We start from the raw sequence: 25,067 nt of genomic DNA on the forward strand, positions 1-25,067 counted from the left end.
AAATCAACAAGAAATTGGTTCGCTCGACATTTCAATTGAAAGCAAATGATCAAGCTGAAATATTGACAGCTATGCATATATGTATGTAAAAATAAATATTTAAAATATATATATATATGTGTAAATATATAACCAATTTAAATTATGACGTATTATTATATTTAGTCTTTTCATGTATGCTCGCTCGTTCACACACTGTAGAGAGTATATTGGCTGGGTATCATCTCGCTCATCTCGCTATCCGTTGGTCTGTTTATCTCTCTGACTATGGACAGTGTTTAGATTGTGATCATTACTAAATACTATAAATTATAAGAAGAAGAAAAACGCTCATGGCAAGGTGTTATTGACTCGTTCCTCTATAGTTGGTAAGAAATCGTAGTTTCTGTTGAGCTTCTTCACATCTATATATATATATATATATAAATATATGTTCATAAATATCCATAAAAGGGGCGTGGCGAAACTGCAATATTTGAGCCGTTCACCTGTATTGTGAGCTCAGGTGTATTAGTCTACGATTGGAATAAAATTTTATTTTTTATAAATTTTAATTTAATAATTTTTTTGTAATGAAAAATTTAATTGGAAAATATTATTAACAACATTTTATAAAAATAATTTATTTCATATATTTATTTTTATATATTTCAAAATTTTCTTTTTAGTTTTATTATTAATAGTTGATTGTTATTATAAATAAAAAATTTATTTTTGGATTTTCCTAGAAATTTTCTGTTTTTTTTTAGACAAAAAAAAAAAAAAAAAAAAAATATAATAATAATAAATTTATTTATAAATTATTATATAGAATATATATGATAATATATGAGATATAAAAATGATCAGATGTTAAGTTATAAAAAGTAAAATAATAAATAAAATATGCGTGCAGTAAAAATTCTTAACTTAATGGTAAATTATATATAAGGAAAATAAAATATATTTGTACTGTAATTTGTAATTTTAGTATTAAAAATTTTAAAACTCTTAAATTTAGTACTGAGAAAATAAAAATTGAAACAACTGTTAAAACTAATAAAATTGAAAAAGATTATTGAGCTCTAAACTTTTTGTTTTAATTTCATAAAGTTAAGAATTAAACTTATTAGTTATGCATATTTGACTATAAATGGGAAATTCCAATAAAAATTTGTTTCATAAAATGAACAAAAATTTAAGATAAGCTTTTTTTTTTTTGTTTTTTTTTAGTAAATTTTGAAATAAAACAACAATAAGCAACAATTATAATCAACAAGTGTGGACATTACGTATATGCCAAATATCATCCATATATAGCCCATTGAAATCCAATTGAAATCGTTGTTAATATTTGTTTATGTTGGCTTTCTTTGAATTTCTATTTGACGTAGGTATACAAATAAATAAACATATATTTAAATGTATATTTATAATTATATATGTATTATATACATATATGTATACATATATTGTAATGCATTTAAAAAGATATTACGCATACGCCATGTAGCGCACATTTCGATTGCTGTTAACTTTTGTTTAGGTTCTTTGATTTGTTTGACTGTTTTCAATGTGAGCACAATGACATGCATTGCCAACTTAGTGTGTGTGTGTGTGTGTATGTGTATGGGTGTCTGTGTGTTTCATTGCCTGCACAAATACACACACACACACACCAACACACACATAACTCAGCTCATGAGCAAAGCGCTGCGGCATTTAATTTCCTTCTTTTATTCTTTTTTGTTTTTGGTATGTTTATGCTAAGCAATATCAAGAGCAGCAACAACAACAACAACATCTAGATAGATCAGCCACGTGGGTGTGAGCATGTGTGTGTGTGTGTGTGTGTTTAAATGGGAGTAGTCATTGCTGCTGGCACCGCCGCCGCCGCCGTTTCGGTGGTCTCTGAGCATCCTCAGCGGAAATGGTTATTCAGTCAGAGATGGAACGTCGTGCGCCGAGCTGTGAATTCGCTTGATTCGACCCAAAAATAAAACCCAACCGTAACTAGCAGTTACTGCAATTGCACCTGTTCACGCGTCCAGCAGAGCGCGCGTGTGTGTTTTAATATTTCCTATAAATTTTTGCTCTACCCAGCTAAACAGCGCAGCGTGTTACCCAACGGGCATATTGGTTTTCGCGTGTGCTCGATTTGTTTTGCCTTTTTCCTTTTTTTGTTTTGCTGTTTTTTTTTTCTGTTTTTCTTTTGCGCTGCAACACTTGCCACACGGTTAGCGGGAAATTCGGTGCACAGCTGGCGCGAAAATTCATTGGCAATTTGCAACAAGTGCAGCCAGCTCCAGCTAATACGCACAGCGTCTAGCAAATTCATTGGCCGGAACAATAACAACAACAGAGCCAAGCAAATGCATTCCACGGCATGCGGCGTCGGCGCCTCAGCCACCAATCTCGCCTCGCTGCAAACGTAAGTCATTTATCATAATATTTCTTTCTCCGATTTCTATATACATAGCTCTCTCTGCAGAGCTCTCGAGTGAGAGACGTAGCAGGAGTTTGTTTGCATATAAGCGATATGTACAATATATAATATACGACTTATATAATAAGTATTGATAGAAATATTAGTGGTATATCTTAAGTTTCGTTAAAATGGTATAGTTTAATATAGCAGTCATATATACATATAGACTATATGAATGTATACAGTAGAGTCCGGCTATAACGTCGCTTAAGCGACCGTCCGGGTATCACCGGAAGACTCTATAACCATATACGTTTATCTGGGGAACGCTATAAAGGGAGCCATTGTAGCCGTATTCTACTGTATATGAAGTGCTTTACGGAGCTACACAAATATTTCTTATTAAATGGGGATTACTATGAAGGAAACTTCAAGGACAGTCAATTTTAAATATTTGTAAATACATAGTTTCTTTTTAAAACTTTTATTTCATTTGGAATCTGCTCTGCCGTCTCAGATAGCCGGATGGCTTAAGTTCCAGTGAGCTCATTCCATATAATTACATATACAGTAGAATCCCGATAATTCCAAATAACAAGAGGATCCGTTTTTTTTTCGATTTACACAGAAATTCAAACTATCGAGAATTATTGAGAACGAATTTTTTTCAAGGGGATAGAATTTTTTCGATTCATCGCGATTTTAGATTTAGCGGGTTACAAATTATCGAGACTCGACTGTATTATATTAAATCAGTTTATAAGCTTTATTTTTATATATTTATTTATTTTTTGTATTAATATATATATATTTTTTTTAATAGAAAAATTTAAGATTGTTTTTGAACTCTATGATATCATTTTGACTGAGATCGAATACTATATATGTACAAATATGAATATGTATGTACTTGTTGGTCTCTGCCACACCTTCTTCTGCCTACCACATATACGATGACTTCCCACCTTCAATGGGTCTATGAGTCTATAAATTATGAATGCTACGATTCTTTCATACATACATATGTATAGATGTGTTTATGAATACTTATAAAACTAATATTTTCATATTTGATCAATTTTGTAGAGTTCAAGATATGAAAACTCAAAGAGCTTACGAAAAATACATATTTCCATTTTACATACCAGCCTTATAATATATAAATAGTATTTCTGAATCAGTTTCTCACAATGTACTTGTGCATATGTGTATGTATATATCAAATATATATATATCATAAAGGTAAATATTTAGTGAAGCAAAAAATAGATAATTCCGATATAAAGATGACTTCAAGGCTTTAGAAATGAGTTCGCTGGATATAAACAAATGAGTTGCTGGAGCAAACTTGTCTACGGCATGGGCATGGGCATCCCCAGCTGCTGCTGCCAAAGGCCAAAGGCCCCTCCCCCTCCATTCCCATTCAGGCACAATTGCTGTTAGGGCTATAAGGAATTTACTTATAGCCAAGAAATGGCGTTCAATCGACCGCATATAATCCATCAAAGTGCCTCGAAGATAAACAAATGAATAAGGGGAAAAATGGATAGATGCTGTCTGCATGTATGCATGTGTGTGTGTGTGTGTGTGTATGTGAAGTAGCAAAAGATGCGTGAATTGTAAACAAATGAGTGGATGCCTCTTAGCTGACTAAGTGTGTCAGACACCACTGAAAATAGTTGCAGGATGATGAACGAGGCGTGAAACGCACAGCGGGATGTGGCAAATGGAAAATGTGGAAAAGTGGAAAAGCGGAAAGACGGAAGAGTGGCAGCCACACATGAGCCACATGCGCAAGTGGCAAGTGGAGCACTTTCAAAATTGTTTCCTCAACTAATTAATGTGAATTCTAAGTGCAGACACACACACACACACATACGACTGCTGGCATGCTGAGCAACAGATGTTAAAGGGGGTGCGGCACTCGTCGGATTTGGGCTGCCTCAATGTGTCGGCGTGTTGAGTGTTGTATGCCACCGAATGGTGGCTCATCCAGTCTCAGTTCGATTGGCTCAGCGACAAGTTCAATTACCCCCTCCCCCCAACCAGCCACGCCCACGCCCAGTGCAGTGTCTAGCGAATCTTTGTCTTCTCTTTATGGTCTGCCTATGCTAATGCGGCCAAGGGCAGCCACACATGCACAGACACACTCCCACACACACACACACGCACACACACATATGTAGACAGAGACAGCAGTTAGTTTGTCGATGTCATCGATGACGTCGTTGCGTCGACGTCAGCCGCCAAGAAACCACGCAAAGTTGTTGCACTTGTGGCAGCAACAGTTGCAGTTGCAGTTGCAATCGCAGCACACGCACACACACACTGAGACATACATATATGCATATATGGTAGCATATACAGCATAACTGTGGCGAGCACACACTAAAGAATACCCGTTAACAGGTGTTGCTCGTGAAAATATTGGACACCAACTGAAGAATACCCGGTAACAGGCTATACACATGTATGTTTAGCTGTGTTCATGAGAAATATTGGACATACAGTGTGGATTAAGTGATAAACATAATACCGTTCAAATCACTTTAAAAGAACAATATGCCTTTGTTATATTCATTTATTTATTTTTGTTTGCAATTTTATAAATTATAACTTTTAAATATTGTATATTTAATTTTTCGATAAAAGACATATGTTTAATTCTATTATTTTATTATGTATTAAATTTTTGGTATTTATATATATTTAATTTTTTTTGTTTTTTTTGTTTTAGATATATTTATTTGATATTCTTGTTATTTATTTATTTTCCTTAATTTAATTTTAAATTATTAAAATAATTGTTTTTCTGCACTTATTTATTTCTAATTGTTTTAGTACGTATTTTGCTTAAATTCAATTTGAAATTATTTAAATGAAATTGTTTGTAAAATGTATTTATTGATTTCTATTTATTTTATTACGTATTAAATTTTTATTTAATTCAATTAGAAATTTTTTGTATTAAACTTGTTTTAATGTGTTTATTTATTTTATTATGTATGAACTTTTTTTTTAATTCATGAATTACTGTTTTCTTCTTATTTAATTATTTAATATTATTTATTTATTATTTTTCAGTTTTTTCTTATATTGTATTTTAAGTTAATTTTTTTTATATATCATATTTTTTTTTATATATTATTATTAATAATAATAATAATATTATTATTATTATTTTTATTTTTATTAGTATTTGTTTGTTAAAATAACGTTTAATTTAGTGTCTACTAAGAAAGAACAAGATTTTAATATTATTTTTACTATGACAAATATTTTTTGTGCATATATTTAATAGATTTGTAGTATATATAAAATGTCTTCATAATAGTTTTCATAGAAGTCCATGCAGTATATCCCACGCCAGCTGCTGTCATTTAAAAGGAAAACCTATTTAGGCAGCAGATCCATGGGAAACGTTTCAATTCAGTCAGTCGAGTGCTTCAAGTGGCGTTGAGGCCATTTGCCTTGCGTTTCGTTTCGTTTAGTTTTCATAATTTGTTTGATTCGTATGGCAGGGCATCTGCCAGTCGAGCTAGCTGTTGCCATTTTACGACAAAGCCACAAAGACGGCCCACATCGTTGAGTCGAGTATTCAAAGTAGTTTAATTGATTTGCTGACGCCGATTCGCTGCTGGACGCAGCAACATTAATGGGCCACAGACAATCCAACAGACAGACAGAGAGAGAGAGAGAGAGAGAGAGAGAGAGAGAGAGAGAGAGAGAGAGAGAGAGAGAGAGAGAGAGAGAGAGACGGGGCAGACAAACAGACAGATAGTCCGTCAGATGGGCAATAAGAGTGTGTTAAATCACAGTTATTAGCTGGCAGTGCATTGTGCGTGTGTGTACGTGTGTGTGTGTGTGTGTGTGGATAACCCCGAGTCATGCCCGCCTGGACAGTGTGATTGAAGTACATCTTCATATGCTGCCCGCTGTGTGTGCAATTTTTGTTGACACACATTTCAATGTTTGCACGCACGACACCAATACATACATATATATATGCACATACATATACATATAGCGTGTATACATGTGTGCTGCCCTCTGAGATGCAGCTCGTTATCAACTGGCTGACAGTGAGCGGAAATCTGCATCTCCATACGCCCACCGGCTATGGATGAGCTGCATTGCTGCCGGACGCAATCTGGCAATTACTTATGAGATGCCAACGTCATCGCTCACACGATCAGAAAAGAGATGGAGAGAGAGAGAGAGAGAGAGAGAGAGAGAGAGGAGAAGGAGCTATATATACATAGAGAGAGAGAGAGAGAGAGAGATCACTATGAGAGATCTCATTTCATTCTGTATTTAAGCTACTCGCCTGGGTAGGGCCACCTCTGTGGCAGGTGTAGTCAATAGACAGATTTTTGGTTTCTCGTATAGCCCGAATGGTGTGTGCGATGCAGCTCTTGAACGTAAATATATATGTTTATTAAAGGCAATTTGTGCCTCTGATGCTTTATTGTCTGTGCTCTGTACAAATGAAAAGCTAATTATTATGATTATTATTGTTGTTGTTGTTGTGGTTGTTGCTGTTGTTGTTGCCTTTGAAATGGCAGCAATAAAATGCAATGCCAAAAGGAAAACTAAACAAGTGGAAATGCATTTCTTGCTGGCGGATATTAACGACTGTGCGATACTCGTAAAGGTGTTTTAATTGATTGGGGACGGTATATAGAGTGAGTGAGAGAGAGGGGAGAGAGAGAGACAGAATAAGGGAGAGAATGAAACAAGCAGAGAGAAAGAGATTGAGACAGAGAATGATGGTATGAAGTAGAAAGGTGCTGATGAAGAGTGGGAGAAGCAAGAGAAGGAGTGACAGAGCGAGAGGAACTGAGAGAATGTATGAGTGACTGAGTGAGTGTTGGAGAGAATACGTGAGAGAGCTGGAATATAGGAATATGTGGGAAAAGGCTGGAAGCAGAATAGGGTAGAAAAAGAGAGAGAGTGAGTGCCTGAAAGAGAAAAATAATTCAAGATGGATAGATAGAGAGAGAGAGAGTAAGGTTTAGGGGTAGAGGAAAACTATATTAAATAAAATGAATGAAGCAGGCAAAGTAATACAGCTCTTTGCGATGTCTGAGAATCGCAGAGAAAGGCGATAGCTAAACATGTTTTTTATCCTAAGAAAACCAGCCTAGATTTTTTAACATACATGCATGCATATACATCCATGCATACATACATATTTACACATACATATTCATACATACATACATCGAAAATCCATCAATCAACAATTTTTCGCAATATTCAGCAAAAACTTTTGAAAATCATAAAAAGAATAAATAGAATTTCAATTTTCAATTTATCCATAACACATATTTTCCATTTACGAGAAGAAGCAGAAAATAACACTCTGCTCTAAATGGTTTTTTCCCATTTGGGGTCTTTCGCTGCATAATTAAATTAGTTGGTTAACTTGACATGGGTTGACTTTTGGGCTTAAAGACCAGACAGAAATGCCAAGTAATGGAGGGTAAAGAGAGCGTGCGAAAGCATAAATAATTTATGGAACTGCTGCTGATATGCCGAGTTCAAGTGAGATATCTGTTGCCTCACTTGTAAGATCTCAGCCTGATCTCTAGACTCTTGGCTTCTGCTCATAATTATGCAGATCCCGAGACTTGGAGCCATTCGCTGATTGCTTTTTAATTTGGCAAACTTTGATAATCTGTAACTGTTCTATTGTAATTAATCCATCATATGATGATGATGATGATGTAATAGCAGTCTATTTGAGTTACGGCGAGGGGGCGTGGCCGGGTCGGTAACTGGGCCTGGCTTTGCTTTAGAATTTTTGATTTTTGCTTTTGCTTTTGTATTTTGTATTTTGTCATCAGCTTTATCAACTTGTCGCTTCACTTTATGTATCTATTTTTGTGTGTCACTGTCAACAAATTGCTTTTAATGGCCGGTTGGGTGGCTCAGCCGTTCCATGGCTACAGCTACACGCAGCACCACCCACCCACCACCCACCATCCACCACCCACCAGCCAGCAACCAGCAACCACCGGCCACCCATCGTCTATTTACTATGCGAGTCCCCAACCCAAAATCCCCGCCATCAAAGTTCGGTTTGGTTCGATGCGAGTCGGCTTCGTGTGACAATCACGGCCTATGTTTGTGATTTCCGCACGACAGCAACAGCAACAACAACAACAACAACAACAGCAGCAGCAGCAGCAGCAGTTTGCACTGCAACAACAACAGCAACAATAACAATATATTTCAGCAACAGGGTCTGACGAAGTGCCTCGGCCTGACGACTCACATTAAATGCCGCCGCCGCCTCCGTCGTCGTCGTCGTCGTCGTCATCGCTGCTGCCGTCGCCGTCGACGCAGCCGTCGCCGCAGACGCGGCCGCAACGCGTCCCGTTCTTAATTCAGTTGACCAGCAGCCAGCGCTGCGACGAGACACGCGACTAAAAAATATATATATCAAAAATAAAAAAGCATTCAAAAGCAAATCAACAAAAATAAAACAAAACAACAAATTGCACATATGAATTAATAAAAATAAATAAATAAAAAAATAAAATAAAATTGAAAATTATAGAGAATTATCCGATCAGATATAGACTCAAAATTATAAAGCGTGCAACACGTTAAAAAAAAAGTACAAAAAAGAAAAAAAAAAAAAACATAACAAAAATTCAAAACTGAAAGCAATAAAAAAGAATAAATAAATAAAAGGAGACGAAACAAATTTCACGCGTTTTCTGTGCGTTTAGAAAACGCGCGCGTTTCTCACGTGTTTTCTTTTACTTTTTTTTTTTTGGTTTTTTGTTTTTTGATTGTTTCGTTCGCTCAGTTTCCAGTGCAAAAGGAAAGAATTTTGAAAGAGGTGAAATATGAATTTAAATACACATGTCTTCTATATATATATACGAATGAGATATTCAAACACATGTACATATATAATGTATACATACATATACATATATGTATATATTGTAATTTATTTCTTTTTGTTTTTTGTTGTATTTTGTGCGTGTGCGTAACGAATGCAAAAGTTTGCTGCGTTGCGATTATGTTGCTATGTTGCTATGTTGCTGATGCTGCTGCTGATGCTGCTGCTGCTGCTGCCTGCTGCTGCTGCGTGTTGGCCCGGCATCGGCGTTCGACTAGACGCCAGGTTCGCCCACCTAAAACGCAAACACGCCCAACACAAATAGCGACAAACGTTGGCGGCCCAACAACAACAGCAGCAACAACAATAATGGCAACAAGTCCAAGTCCAAGTCGAAAAAAAAAATATATATATATATATATATATATATATATATTTATATTTATATTTATATGTTTATACACATATATATATCTTCAAGATATACGCACTGCCCATTAGGGCACAAAACGCTATCTCTAGTAGTAGTAAAAGCGTCTAACCGCCCGACCCCTCCCAGCCTCCACCCCAGCCACCTCCGCATCGAGAGCAACAGGCGAAGAGCAATTTGGTTGCTGTTGTTGCTGTCTCTCGCCTGCCGCTGCCAATAAATAAATAAGCAGCTACGAAGAACGAAACAAATAGAATAGCCAAAATAAAAACGAATATGAAAAAAATTAAAAAATAAATACCAGACGCCAGATGAACAAAAAAAAAAAAAGAGCAACAGAAGCAGAGAAACGAGAGGAAAGAAAACACTTGTTGGGATTGTTGCATTTCAATATGTTCGCAACAATGCATAAATATGAGGTAGACCAAAAAATATATTCAGAAGATGTATTGTCCAATATGTCTATATAAGATATGAGCTAGAGTTGAAATGGATGGCAAAGGAAATCCGGTTTGTTTGCGAAGGAAATAGAAGTTCTTGCTATGCCAAATATGAAAAACTTTTAGGAAATATATCAGGTTCTTCAAGTTCTATAGACATACATACACACATACATGCATACATAGTCGAACCTTTAGCCTTTAGTACAAAATGCAGAGGCGAAGAGTTGAGAGAGTGTCTGACTCATGAAGACACATCTTTAATACACAGAACATAATCCAAACGGGCATATTAGTTTTGTAAAAAGAAAAACAGAGAAATATTTATATATATGTATATATGCTCCTGATTAGCAAGAACAGCCGATTCCATTCAGCTTTGTCGCTTTGTCCATGTCTGCATCAGCTTAAGACTTTTCTGGAGCAACTAAATAAATTTCTTAAGAAATCATTGAAATCTGCTCCAACCATGTCAACTCAAGACAGTAAAACACTTGTCAAGAATCAAGTTATTGTTTCAGCTGTAGAACTATGAACGAAATTGTTTCTATGGGTATCTAGCTAGAACTAAGCATTCAGGCAACAAATCTTAACTGCACATATATCAATTATATATATAAAATACAGTCGAGTCTGGGTAATTCGTACTCCGCTAAATCGAAAATCGCGATAAATTGAGAAAAAAAGAAAAAATCGATTCCCTTGAATGAAATTCGCTCTCAATTATTTTCGATAATTTGAAAATCTGTAAAAAACTGATCCGTTTGCCATTTCGAATTATCTGGACTCTACTGTACATGTATATACACTATATGTTCCTCACTTGGTGATTAGAGATGACAAGACAATGCCCAAAACCTGTATACTCTCTTGGTTTGTTAGGCAACTATAAGAGTAGTTATATAATATTAGTAAGAAATAGGAAATCTTAATAATACATATAATAAATATACATGGTATCTAGATATATATGAAATATCTAATAGATGGAGGCATAGATTGTAAGCCATATAAGCACTCTCTTGAGAGAGCTAGTATAAGAGTGCCAAATAAGTATTAGTGATCCGGTATAGGTCTGCATATGTAGAGGAGCATTATAGATAAACATATTATAATCATGCTGAAAGTAATATAATACATTACGAGTATTCTCTTTGACAGACTTTCCGTATAAGAATATACGTATAATATAATATACGTATAAGATAACAATTAGACATAAATTTGTAAAGGGTATTCAAACTTCCTTAAAGAATCGTTTAGGTTTGGAGCTCTGTACGATTGCTTAGATTATGTCACTCATATATGTAAATTAATCAAATGAATAGGCAATGGAATATGCCATATAATATATATATACTTATATACTTATATATGATGATAATATGCTGCACAAAATTGATAAGTTTCAGTTTTTAAGCTGATCTTTCTATTGCTAATTTGACACAGCATAAATTGATTTGGTTTATCTGCGGCTATTGCTGCGGCTGCTGCTGCTGCTGCTGTTGTTGTTGTTGTTGTTGCTGCTGTTGTTGCTGCTATCTAAATGCGCGCTGCTGCCGCCGGCTGCTGCTGATAAGGCACTGCGCCACAGACTCAGCATGCAAATGTTGCTGCCGTGACCGATGCTGCTGCTGCTGCTGCTGCTGCGACTGCGACGGCGACTGTTGCTGCAACATATTGTGTATGATTGTCAAAGCTGAGGGACAACTGTTTGCTATCACTGTGCTAGCCAGCGGCAGGCCATTCAATCTGCCTTTATCAACTCACTCTCTCATTTGTGTGTGTGTGTGTGTGTGTGTGTGTATGTGTGTGTGTGTGTGTGTGTGTGTGTGTGTGTATCTGTCATTATCAAAGCAAAAAGTCGAGCGACAGCAACTTGAGTGTCAATTGTTAGCTCAAATCTCGGATATACTTTTGAATGGCAGCCACTTAATGGCCAGAGCTGCATCTCAGCAACAGCAGCAGCAACAACAGCAACAACAACAGCTACTTGGAAGTAAAACTCGCAATAACAACAGTTAAATCAACGTATGTGTGTGTGTGTGTGTGTCGTAGTTATAGCTAAACGGCATCTCCGGTGGCATTCGGGGATCATCATATCGCTGATTGCTGACAACTTAATCAAGAACATTTGAGTATAACAATCTAAGGCATTCTCTAAATATAACACATAGTGTCTATATGGTCATCTACAGGCTGGATGCTGCTGTCAGCTAATAAGTCTCAATGTCTCTATATGCGTGACACACACAAACACACACACACACACACAGAGTGAGACAATGAGAAAGAGAAAGAGAGGGAGACAACTGAGCAACTGATCATAGCCGCTATATATAATCATATTTTTCTGTATTTGCCAGTTGGCCCTGAACTTTGTTGGGTGCGCTCAATTTGCACTGTCACGAATGTTGCGAATGTGTCAAAATGGGATGCTGGCACGCAAATCTCTCAGATCAATGCAAGATCTTTGTCTCAGCACAGCACAGCAGAGCGGAGCAGAGTAGAGCAGAGCAGAGCAGAGCTCTCTCACACTCTAAATGCACAGCAGTCGTGTCTGGATATGCAGCCTAGTTCCCAGCCAGAAGCCTTTGTGATCTACACGCATGTCTATTTTTCATTCGGCTACCCGGCTTTGCGCGGTCAAGCTTGAGAGATTTTACTCAGCTCTCTGTTGATCCTCTAATGTGTTTTGTTTTTATTTATTTATTTTGATTTTGTAGTTTTTCTTAGTTATTTCTCCAATTCCATATTCTGTTGCTATTTATAGGTGTCCACAATTTGTGTCATATTTATAGACAGAGTCCGAATGTAGATTTCGCTGATTTGATTTTCTGTCAGTGTACGGAGGGGGGCTTCGCTGTGCTGATTATTCAATTGCTTTGTAAATCTTTATTCGTATTTAGTGTGTCAGTTTTATGATTACCACAAACACGTTGATTGAATACTTTATTCATATTTATTTATATACAAAATTGCGATCTTGATTATCTAAATGACTTAGGAGCCACAGCTGAAAAGCTTTCCAGATGAATTGATCTGCACTTGCATAGCTGACTCTGGCAGATACAGTTACGTGCATACGAATTTATTTGCAATTATTTTCAATTATGCTAGTTATCGATTATATTTGACAATCGAAAAAATCTCTCAAAGCACGAAGTATTGTTAACTGCTAAAATATTCTAAAATTTTACAACCTTAAATTGCTGATATTAACAATATTTATCGATAACAATGGTACTAAGATCAACTTCATCGTAGGGGTCGAAAGTTGAATGGGACCATCTATTGATATCAGCTATCGATAACACACATAAGTCATTATTTAACATAAATTATCGATAACCCATGTCTATCGATAATCTAAATTCGCCGAGCATGATCACATTTGATCGAAATACATAAAATTATTTAATAAAATTCAATGTCACCGTTAATACACTACAATCGATTAACGTTAACAGTAATCGATATGCCATCTAAGTCGACAAATTATATTCGCCAAATATAAACTTTACATTCGTAACATCTAAATTCGCCAAATGTGATCGCGGTTTCCGTTATATCAGTTATCGATACAACATATCGATCGACAAGCGAAATTGCTTAATTCGATAAAAGAGACAACAAAAATATGAAAACATTTACAATAATTAACGCCAATCACGAGTTTAGCAAATATTTTCGACTATATGTCTCTATGGGGGAATCGGATAATAAATTATATGGCCAGCCCATCATATATGGCAAAGCCACATACTACATATATCGACGTTAGCCCTTGGCGAAATCTTTTGCCTAATTTGATGTGCAAACATTTGACAAATTTCAAACTTTCAATCGGGCATAAAATAATCGAAGGTCGAGCCCAACGCTCCGACTGTCGCCGGGAGAGCATAGATCATGGAGACATGGATCGAGTTTCCCCAGCAAAACGTTTGGGCAATTAAATAAACAATTTGACGCAAATACATTAAAATGCATGAAGACAAATCAAGCGAGCAAATAAATCAAATAAAGCAAAGGGCAGGCGAGGAAGCGAGGGGGCGATCGGGACGAGGGGCGCTCGCACAGTTTCGGAGATATCAATTCCAAAAATAAACAATCCAATTGAGCTGCGACCTCAGACAGGCAGACTGACAAACGAACGGGCGGACGGACGGATGGACGGATGGGCAGAGAGACAGATGAGCTGCAATGCCACACATATTATTTATGTGCAACAAGTGTAGAAAAAAAACAAGTAAGAAAGCTCTAGTCGAGACTGCTCGACTACGAGATCCCCTGAACCCTTGGAGCAATAGATATTTCAATACTTTTTCGCGACTTTCAGCTTACACAAGAAACACGCACACACACACACACACACGCACGTACGCACACACAGGTATACATACACACACGCATACAGACACACATACACACACACACGCATACAGACACAAACGCATACACACACACACATACACACACACATACACACACAAGCACCCACGCATAAACACGCATGGGCTGCAGTGTGCGCTTACTATGAGAACTTAATTGTTTAATAACTTTTTTTTATGGACGTACGATCTTCATGAAACTTTTAGATTATGATTATAACATGAATATGCATGTAATTGCCAAAGCACAAGTCTCTAGTATTTGAAATACGCTTTTTACAAAAGTGAGGGTGAGGGGGTGAATTTAGAGGTGGGGGGTAAATTTTAACAAAAACCGAAATTGTATAAATTGCATATAAGCATACATTAAAAATTTGGAGACTCTAGCAATAAAGGTGTAGAAGATATAATTTTATAACTGGGTTTCGATAAGGTTTTTTATCGATAAAAAAAGATCGAGATGAGTTATCGATTTTTAATGATAAACTTGATATGCGCGCTGTAATTACGGACATTTAAAAAAAAATTTGAAGTCTCTAGCTCTTATATCTTCTGAAATCGACGCGTTCATACATACGGACAGACGGACAGACGGACAGACGGACAGACGGACAGACAGACGGACAGGGCCAAATCAACTCAGCTCGTCACCCTGATCAAGAATATATATACTTTGTGGGGTCTGCCACGCCTCCTTCTCCCTGTTACATACATTTCAACAAAACCATTATACCCTGATTTCCCATTGAAAATGGGTTCAGGGTATAACAAACATAGAAAACGAACAACTGCAATTTGCATTTTTTATTATTATTATTATTGTAGTAGTAGTTGTTGTTGTTGTTGTCGTTGCTTAACTTATGCATTTGCCCATGCGTACAAATATTCTAATTGTTGCGACTGTCTAAGTCTGACCCCAATGGCTATTTAACCAGACCAGCTCCATCACATGCAACGACCATGCCTAAGGCTTGCACTGGTAGTACACAGCTGAGATACCCTATAAAATTGCATTTTGTATATGATAGAAGAATATCGTATTCGTAGACAACCTTTTGCTCATAGAACTCTACATTCACATATAACATTTAGATATATCTATATATGCGATGTCTATTATTTGTATATGTTATAAGTAGAGTATAAACAAGTATTATAATATATTATTATTTAAAAAAAAATTATATTTTTATAAAAAATATTATTAATTAAAAAAAAAATAATTATATTCATTAATAAATATATTTTTTGTCCCCTTGTCATTGCAATCCCCTTTAAGTCTTTAGGGAGTTATGCCAACATTTTTTTCCTTAAATTATTATACATTGAGCTCATTGAAATGGGTATAAGGATTTAATAAAACTGCATGTATGGAGGCGTGGCATAAAGTATATACATATATTCTTAATCAGGACGATGAGCTGAGTCGATCTAAACATGAGACTTTGTTGGCTTCCTCGCAATAAGCAGGGCGACGTTCTGTCTTTGCAATATGATTCCTTTTATTTTACTGTGAAATCTCAGCTTTGGGATTAACTCGTTTACCGATAAGATTCTCCAGGGAACCGCGTAAATTATTTTATTTTCAACAGAACTTTTAAGTTTTAACTTTTTCGGCATTTATAAATACACATGAATGCGTCTATTTAAAAACTCGGATCATTTGGGGCTCAATTTAAAATTACACATATGTTAGACCAAATTTATCGTAAAGATTAAAGTTAAGTGAATTTACGCATTATAAAGTGGTAATTGCTCCCTGGAGTAGTACCTTATCGATAAACGAGTCGAGTCAATTAATGTAATAAAGTAATAAGAGCTAGATCGCAAGGAGAGAGCAACACATGCCTAGATCGACTCAGCTTATAGTCATGATCGTTTATGGTGTGTGCCACGCCTCCTTCTGCCTGTTACATACAGTTCAACAAAAGCAGTATACCCCGAGTTTTCGCATTTTCAAGGGGCTCAGCAAAAATTTGAGACGCCAGAGTTGAGGAAGTCGATAAAGGCGGTTCGGATGAAAGCGTTGGGCGTAAATCAAATTATTGTTAAATATATATGCATATATGACATACATACGTATTACATACATATACATATACTCTATGTAGATTAATTAAATGCTTTGATAGTGGCCAACCGACAGACAGCAGACAGCAGAGAGCAGAGAGCGCAGAGCAGCTGGGCACACCCAATTATTCCCTTGACCAATTGGCCACGCCAGGCACGTATCGCAGCTAATCATCATGCCCATCAAAATAATAATAGTTATGATGATGACAGCCCTGGCAGTGCTACAGCCGGACAATGTGTAGAGCACGGACTGGGATTTGATTTTTGGAGCTCGACAGCGGCTTTCGCGCTGCTTGCCAAACTTGGCCGAGGCGCTGCGCACGCGCCACATGCAAACGGCGCCCGTGCGGGGGGAGGGGAAGCGGTGTATGCCAAAGCCGAACTGGCGCAATCCGTGTGAGATGCATGCAAATGTGGCTTGGCGTATTCCTAGCCATCAATGTCCACATATCTGCATGCAGGCATCGTGTACATCAGTGCCGCCCATCAATGACACAGATGGCCATCATTAGTGGCTAATGACCAAATGCGAGCCGACTCTACTTTCCGAGCGCCCCTGCCACTGAGCACATTCCTGGCCCTTGATCTGTTCTCCTCTCTGGCTTTGTCTCTGTGTGCGTGTGTGTCTGTCCTGCTTTCTACCAATTGCTCAGCGTGCTTCCTTGACTTCGCCTCTACCTTTTCCTCCGACTCTTCTTCTGCCTCTACCGATTCGCTTATAAACATTTTCTCGTTCTTTTTGACTGTATCCTTTATCTCCAGCTTCTTCTGGGCTTTCTTTTTTGTCTCTATCGATTTCTCTTTTTTTCTAGTTCTTTCAAATTATTCCTCTTTCTTTCTTTTTCACTCGTTTCCATATTCACTCTCTCTCCCTCCCTCGCTTTCTCTTCGTTTTTTGCTTTCCTCTTTCTCTTTTTTCTTCTTCTCTCTTCCTTTCCCCCTTTGCTTTTCATTCTGTTTCAATTTCGTTTTCTTTGATTCTCTCTCTTTTTTTTATTTATCTTATTTTTCTCCTTCTCCTTCTCCTTCTCCTTCTCCTTCTGCTTCTGCTTTTGCTGCCTCTTTTCCTTCTCTTTCTTCTATTTATATATCTATTTCTTCTTCTTCTCCTTCTCTTCCCTTTCTTTCCCTTTCTCTTTCTTCTATTTCTATGTCTTCTTCTTCTCCTTCTTCTTCTTCTACTTCTCTTTCTCTTAATTCTATTTATATTTCTATTTATATTTCTTCTCCTTACTTACTTCTCCTTCCGTTTGTCTTTCTCCTTCTCCTTCTCCTTCTCCTTCTCCTACTCCTTCTCCTAATTGCCTAATTGCCGCTCCCACTCCACCTCCTTCAGCCACTGCCTCAGGCTCGGCCCGTGCAATCTCTTATGGGTCTTTGGTGTGGTCGCTCACTCATTTTTTATGGCTGCACGGAGGCGGCGACGGAGTCGTAAACCCAAATTGCAATCCACATGCCTCCAAGTAATGCTCGGTAATTGTGGCGTGTGCTACGCTTCTTTCTTTTTTGTTGTTGTTGCTGTTGTTTGCTGAGTTGCCGCTGCTGCTGCTGCTGCTGCTGCTGCTGATGTTGCGGTTCTTTTGTTGCTGCAGTTGCTGCTGACGAGGCCCAGGCAGCTATTTAACAAAATGAAATGAAATTAAAATGCAGTTGACCTAAAAATAGCCAAATAGCCAGGCTAGACTAGGCCAACAGCACAAATTGCTAGCGACCCACTAAAGATTACTTAAAAACAATTACAAAATATATACATTGCATGCATGCGGTATACATATGTACATATGTATGTATGACATATGATATATGGCTTACGATGTATGATATATGGCATACTCTCTGTAAGCACGCTGATTGATGCATTGCACAAAATTTAAGCGCATCGATTGCACTTTTCATTGTATTTCTAATAGCACACTTTATAGGTATATTTATAATCGAGGGTGGTCTAAGAAATTGTCGAGTTGATTGTGATAAATCAAATAAATTATAGAACCAACTGACTTAGAACTAGAATTTATATACATTAAAAGAAAATATTTTTAATGATGGGAATAAATGTCAATAAATTCAAAAGGAATAAAGAAAAAGAAAGGGTTTCTGGAGCACGAATGTCTTCAACAACATATATTGGGGAAAAAAATCCCACACAACTTACAACTAGAAACTAATTAAGAGAAAATATGTTTAATGATGGGAATAAATGTCAATAAATTTAAAAGGAATATAGGAAAGGAAAAACTAAAAGAATGTGCAAAATTAATCGAAACTAGGATCACAAAAGGGTTTCTGGAGCACCCTGAATGTCTTAAAAAACATATATTGGGAAAAAAACCACACACAACTTAGAACTAGAAACTAATTAAGAGAAAATATTTTTAATGATGGGAATAAATGTCAATAAATTTAAAAGGATTATAATACAAAAAAAAAATAATAATAATAATAATAATAATAATAATAAGAAATAAATAAATAAATAAAGGGTTTCTGGCGTACCCAGAATATCTTAAAAACGTATATTCATATATTTACAAACACATTATAATTGATTTGAATCGAAATCTATTCAAAATGTATATATTCCAATAGCTTCTGTTGTTAACATCTGCTTTAACAGCAGTGGCTTAACATAAGCCATATATACCCAACGGTACCCTAATGTTGTTCTTGTCGTGACACGCCCGCTGAGTGCAGATGTCAATAATAACAATGTTGTCCGGGTCATGTGAGGGCAAAGGTGATGACTGTGAGTGCCACCGATTTGATGCCCGTGCCACACATCAAATACGGCGGCAATTAACCCAATTTACAAGCCAACAATCTCGCGCACGCTCGCCAACGTCTCTGCCTCTGCCTCTGCCTCAGCCTGTATCTGCGTCTGCGTCGCCCCGGCCTCCGCTCCGTGGCCTGTCAATCACAACATTCAATTATAGTTATGGACAACTCGCAACAAGCTGCAGCATGCCAGTAAGTTGCAAGCGGCGCCGTCGGCGTCGGCGTCGGCTTCGGCGTTGGCGTCGCTGTCTGACCCATTTGTGTTGCACGCACACAGCGAGCTGGAGCGAGCTTGAGCAAAATGGCAAATGGTTGGGGACACACCCACATAGACACATGCAACCGCAGCAACTACAACAACAAAGCGACGACGACGCCGACGACCGCATCCTGCCATCAAAGTCGGCCATCAAAGTTGCCGGCAACGTCGCTGCTGCCAATGACGCAGGCAGCGGGCGTTGCTGTTGACGTCGCGTCGCGTCGCGTCGCGTCGCGTCGCGTCGCGTCGCTTGTGCAGCGCTCAGTTTGCCTTGGGACGCGTGTTAAATCTGTTGCATATCAACGAGCTGCGCCATTAACTGTTGCATACTCCACAACGTGCGCCGCCTGCCATTTGCCGTTATAGTTGCAGCAGCGCTTAGCTAAAGGTCCATTCAAGTGCTCGTCCCTCAACAGCCAATGAGCTGAAACTAGTTCCCAATATTGTGTAGTCACAAATCGTAAGTGCTTAAGTGTGTGTGACTGCTAGAATTTAGACGGGAATGTGAATCAAGCTCTATTCAGATATTTCAACTATGTCTCTCTATCTCTCTTTTCTTGTTTCTTGTTCGCTTTCTGAACAGCAACATCAGCATCAACAGCAGCGCAGCAGCAACAGCAGCCACAGCGGATGCTCACAAGATGGTTCACCACAGCAACGACGATGCCATGAACAAAATTCCACTCAAGTCCTCCAACGGACTGGACGACGAGGAGAAAAATGGCGACGAGCTGATCCAGGATACAGCCGCAGCCGAAGAAGCGCGTCGCGAACAGATGTAAGTGCAAAGGGTCGAACTAAGATTTGGCTAAAATTTGAAGGCAATTGGCACTTTATATATAAAGCTATGAGAGAGAATGAGAATTTCTATTGCTGTTGACGAAGCTTCGTCTGGGCATGGCCCATCTGGTTTCAGTTTCAGATTTAGCAGCTGCAAAAGTTTGGTATCAAAATTCACTCCAGGCTATAAATCAATTAAATAAAAAGATATGCGCAAGTTTAGCAATTTTGTAGTTGCAAAATTGTAGCATACTTTTCAGGGCAGCAATTTTTAATGTAATATATACATATGTACAGTCGAGTCTCGATAATTCATAATCCGCTAAATCGCAAATCGCCATAAATTGAAATAATTCTATTCCCTTGAAAGAAATTCGTTCTTAATAATTCGCGATAATTTGAATTTCTGTATAAATCGAAAAAAAAAAGAAAAAAACTGATCCTCTTGCCATTTCGAATTATCGGGACTCCACTGTATAATCGTGTATTAATATTATTATTCTTAAACTTATATTTGTATCACAAAAATATAAACATGAATGTATATGCATCTATATAAAAATATCCAATCTATATTAAGTATATGGACTTTTTTGCTTTTGCAGGCGGGCCAATCTGTTGGCCTGGATGAAAAAGTTGACAATTGGCCTCATCTGCTTCATTGGCATCGCCCTGATAAGCTATGTGATCATCAGTCTGTGCTTGAGCGGTAAGTTCGCATCATAGCCAATTGAGCAACAATGGCCCGATTCACATCTCTAACCACTCACTCACCAAATGCCTACTAATTTGTACACACACACACACACACACACACACACACACACACACAAACACACACACGTACACACGTGCACACACCCACACACACACATGGCCAACTGCACAGGCATACATACGTGAATAGAAAAAAAAAGAGTACCATGTATGTATGTGATTGTTTCGAGTACAAGAACAAGAGCAACAGAGCAACAGAGAGACAGCAACACAGCTTCAGCTTCAGCAATACAAATGAAATATGTTGCCTGGTTAGATGCTTTGCATGCCTTTGTCATTCGATTCGATTCATTATCCTCCAATGCACCACGGCACCCACCCGTAATGTTATCTTCTTCTTCTATTGTGGCACGAAAAAACAAAATCAAATAAATACAAATGCAAATGTATTGACAACAAACTCTTACACCTTAACTTACTAAACAACAACAACAACAACAACAACATTTGCACCGACAACAACAACAACTGCAATAACAACATCTAAAGACTGGTCAAAGTCGGCGAGAATCACCAACAGCACAGTTGCCAAAGCAACAACGCCAGCACCAGCTGCAATTGTTGGCAGCAGCACAGCAACAGCAGCAACGGCATTCACAGATGATGTTGCCGAAGCCGCACCATCCACACCATCACCACCACCACCAACAGCAACAACAACAACAACAATAAGAACAACTAGCACTACAACAACAACAACAACAACAGAAAGCACACCAACAACAACAACTACACCACCAAGCAATCCAAGCACAAGCCACACACTTAAACCATTTAATTCAACAGATGAGCAATCGCTGCCACCAGCATCGGTATCCGACAGCAGCAACGTGGAAGCGACAACAACAACAAGTGAGGAAATCGCAGTAGCTGGACCAGCTGTAGCCGCCTCCACATCACCAACCACACCACCGCCCTCGACAGCACCGATTCTGGATGACGCCGACGCCAAGAGCAAAAAGGAATTCTCATCCAAATTAGGCGTCTATCAGCATGCGGCGGTTTGCTCGGATACGGATGCCTGTAGTCAGATTGGCAGGTATAATATCTTATTAGTGTTACAAGTATTATTATTGCCATGTTCATTGTCATTGTCATTTTCATTTTCATTGTCATTTTCATTGTCATTGTCATTGTCATTGTCATTGTCATTGTCATTGTCATTGTCATTGTCATTGTCATTGTCATTGTCATTGTCATTGTCATTGTCATTGTCATTGTCATTGTCATTGTCATTTTCATTGTCATTGTCATTGTCATTGTCATTGTCATTGTCATTGTCATTGTCATTGTCATTGTCATTGTCATTGTCATTGTCATTGTCATTGTCATTGTCATTGTCATTGTCATTGTCATTGTCATTGTCATTGTCATTGTCATTGTCATTGTCATTGTCATTGTCATTGGCTTATCATTAGCTTTATCATTAGCTTTATCATTAGCTTTATCATTGGCATTATAATAATTCTAACAGTATCAGAAATCAATTAATTAATTTTGTCTCATTATCATCAGCAACATATTGGAGAGGAATGGCACCGCTGTAGATGCAACCATTGCCACAATGCTGTGCAATGGACTGTTGACCTCACAAAGCATGGGCATTGGCGGTGGCCTAATAATGAATATCTATCATCGAGAGTCTCAACAAGGCTATCAGATCGATGCGCAGGCCGTGGCGCCCTATGCTTCCCATCAGAAAATGTTCGATAAGGATGCCAATGCCTCAATTTTCGGACCGCTAAGCATTGCAGTGCCTGGCGAGGTGATGGGTTATCATTTGGCGCACAAACGCTTTGGCAAGCTGCCATGGCGGACTCTAGTGGAGCCTTCTCTAAAAATTTGCGAGACTGGATATCGAATGAGTAACCATCAGGCGTCGAAGGTGAAGATGATGTGGTCCTATATCAAGGATAATTTGCAATATCAGTAAGTACATGTGGCTAGATCTAACGAGATAGATAGATTATCAAGCAAACTTCATCGTAGATCCGTTTTTCTGAATGAGGAAACGGGCGAGCACCACCAGGAGGGAGCATTGCTGAAGCCACCGGCAAAACTGTGCAACACGTACAAACTACTAGCGGAAAATGGGCCAATGGACTTTTACAACGGCACCGTGGCTCAAATGCTGGCCGAAGATCTGAAGGAGTTGGGCAGCATTATAACACAAGACGATTTGGATACATACACGGCCGATTTGCGTCTGTCCGTCACCATGCCACTGGGCAACGACACTCTGTATGCCGTGCCGCCGGTGAGCAGTGGATCTGTCGTCGCTCACATACTGGGCATTCTCGAGGGCTTTAATTTCACACGGGCCGACTTGGCGGATGATGAGTCCTACGCTCTGACCATACATCGGATTACGGAGGCGCTGAAGTTTGGATTCGCACATCGCCCAGAGCTGGGCGATCCGCGTTTCAATGACATTCGCGAACTGGTCAGCCAGCTCACCAATCCTCAATATGCTGCTCAGCAGCGCGCCAAGATCAATGACAACCAAGTGCTGGGTAGCCCGCAAGATTACGGTGCACTGCTCAGCTCCGAAGAAGATCCGTATGGCACGTCATCTTTTGCTGTGCTAGCGCCGAATGGCGATGCTGTTGCCGTGACCAGCTCCATCAACAACTAGTGAGTATTAGCATTAACAGTAGATGCTCATTCTGCTCTAGCGCCATCTATCGTTCATTACATTACCACTTATATTGCCATTCGCAATAACGATCGACAACTGCAATAGCTATCGCCATAAAATAGTATCGATAGTGCGGTGTAGTTTTGGGCGATTATACAGAGTGGCTTTAAGAGATGTTGCCAAACTGAGTAATTCAAATCTATTGCGCGCTTTCACTTCTAGGTGAAGCCTTTGCTAGTCGTGCTACTCTTGAGTTACTTTTGTATTCTCTTTTTTTGTAGTTAATATTGAATTTCTTTTTTATATTTTTTCAGCTTTGGTTCCAGTTTGATTGGACCCCGCACTGGCATTATCTTAAACGATTGCATGAACGACTTTTCCGTCAAAGAGAATATATTCAATCTGCCACAGTCGCAAGCGAACACAATAGATTTACACAAGCGCCCCATGTCGTCGCAGTCCCCAATGCTGCTTGCAGATCGAGATGGCAATATCCGTCTAGCAATTGGAGCAGCCGGTGGCACCAAGATAGTGGGAGGCATAGTCGAGGTGGCCGCCCGCTTTCTCTGGTTCGGCGAAGACCTGAAGACGGCCGAGGATGCGCCACGGTTTTACAATCAGCTATTTCCCAATGTTCTCGAGTACGAAGACGGAAAGTTCTCAGAGAATGTGCTCAGTCTGCTGCGGAAGCGGGGGCACATTCTTAAGCCATTGTCCCAGAAAGCCTCTTCCGTGGTCTGTGCCATCGGCCGCAATGCGACAGCGATCTATGCAAATGCCGATGGACGCAAGCAGGGCGGTGTTGGTGGATTCTAAAGGGAAACATGCATACACACACACACACACACACACACACACACACACACTCATACACGCATAAACAAACACTCTAGCGTATCGTTCAAGTGAGATTAGTTTGAAGAGAATATTAAAAGAAAAGAAGAAAGCGAAGCGAGAAGTGAAGGCGAAAACGAATGTGCAAGTAAAAGTATTTAAGCTAGCTATGTCTTTTTTACATATATATATATCGTATGTATATCGTATGTTATATAAATTTATATGCTACCTACAACTACCTTATACAATAATAAATCAAAAACCGCAACTTTTTTTTCGAAAAAATAAATGAAATACCAAAATATATACAGACGTAATAAAATCTCTTTTCATAAGAATACTTTGGTCATCATCAATTATTCTAGATTCTAGATTTCTAACTAACTTTGATGCAAGTTAAT

General features: G+C 38.3%; 1 protein-coding gene across 3 annotated transcripts; it reads left to right on the forward strand.

Annotated features, from left to right (window-relative positions):
• Positions 1-1,956: 1,956 nt before the first annotated feature.
• LOC6583766 (scoloptoxin SSD14) lies at positions 1,957-24,752 on the forward strand. Of its 3 annotated transcripts, none has more exons than XM_002009395.4 (7): positions 1,957-2,410; positions 20,218-20,412; positions 21,020-21,123; positions 21,681-22,230; positions 22,707-23,120; positions 23,181-23,825; positions 24,144-24,752. In XM_002009395.4, exons 1-7 carry the CDS (start codon positions 2,352-2,354, stop codon positions 24,643-24,645), a joined length of 2,469 nt encoding a protein of 822 aa, XP_002009431.1. In that variant the 5' UTR covers positions 1,957-2,351; the 3' UTR covers positions 24,646-24,752. The 3 variants fall into 3 exon arrangements, with proteins under 3 accessions (XP_002009431.1, XP_015016909.1, XP_015016908.1); XM_015161423.3 differs by having other exon boundaries at positions 1,958-2,410; positions 21,978-22,230; XM_015161422.3 differs by lacking the exon at positions 1,957-2,410 and adding an exon at positions 8,803-9,260.
• Positions 24,753-25,067: the final 315 nt, after the last annotated feature.

Source organism: Drosophila mojavensis, unplaced genomic scaffold (assembly GCF_018153725.1).
Source record: "Drosophila mojavensis isolate 15081-1352.22 unplaced genomic scaffold, ASM1815372v1 contig_136, whole genome shotgun sequence".
Lineage (NCBI taxonomy): Eukaryota > Metazoa > Arthropoda > Insecta > Diptera > Drosophilidae > Drosophila > Drosophila mojavensis.

Coding starts and splice junctions, on each gene's coding strand:
- LOC6583766 (XM_002009395.4), top strand. CDS start 2,352: ATGCATTCCACGGCATGCGGCGTCGGCGCCTCAGCCACCAATCTCGCC. Junction 22,231..22,706: donor GCCTGTAGTCAGATTGGCAG/GTATAATATCTT, acceptor CATTATCATCAG/CAACATATTGGAGAGGAATG. Junction 23,121..23,180: donor AAGGATAATTTGCAATATCA/GTAAGTACATGT, acceptor ACTTCATCGTAG/ATCCGTTTTTCTGAATGAGG.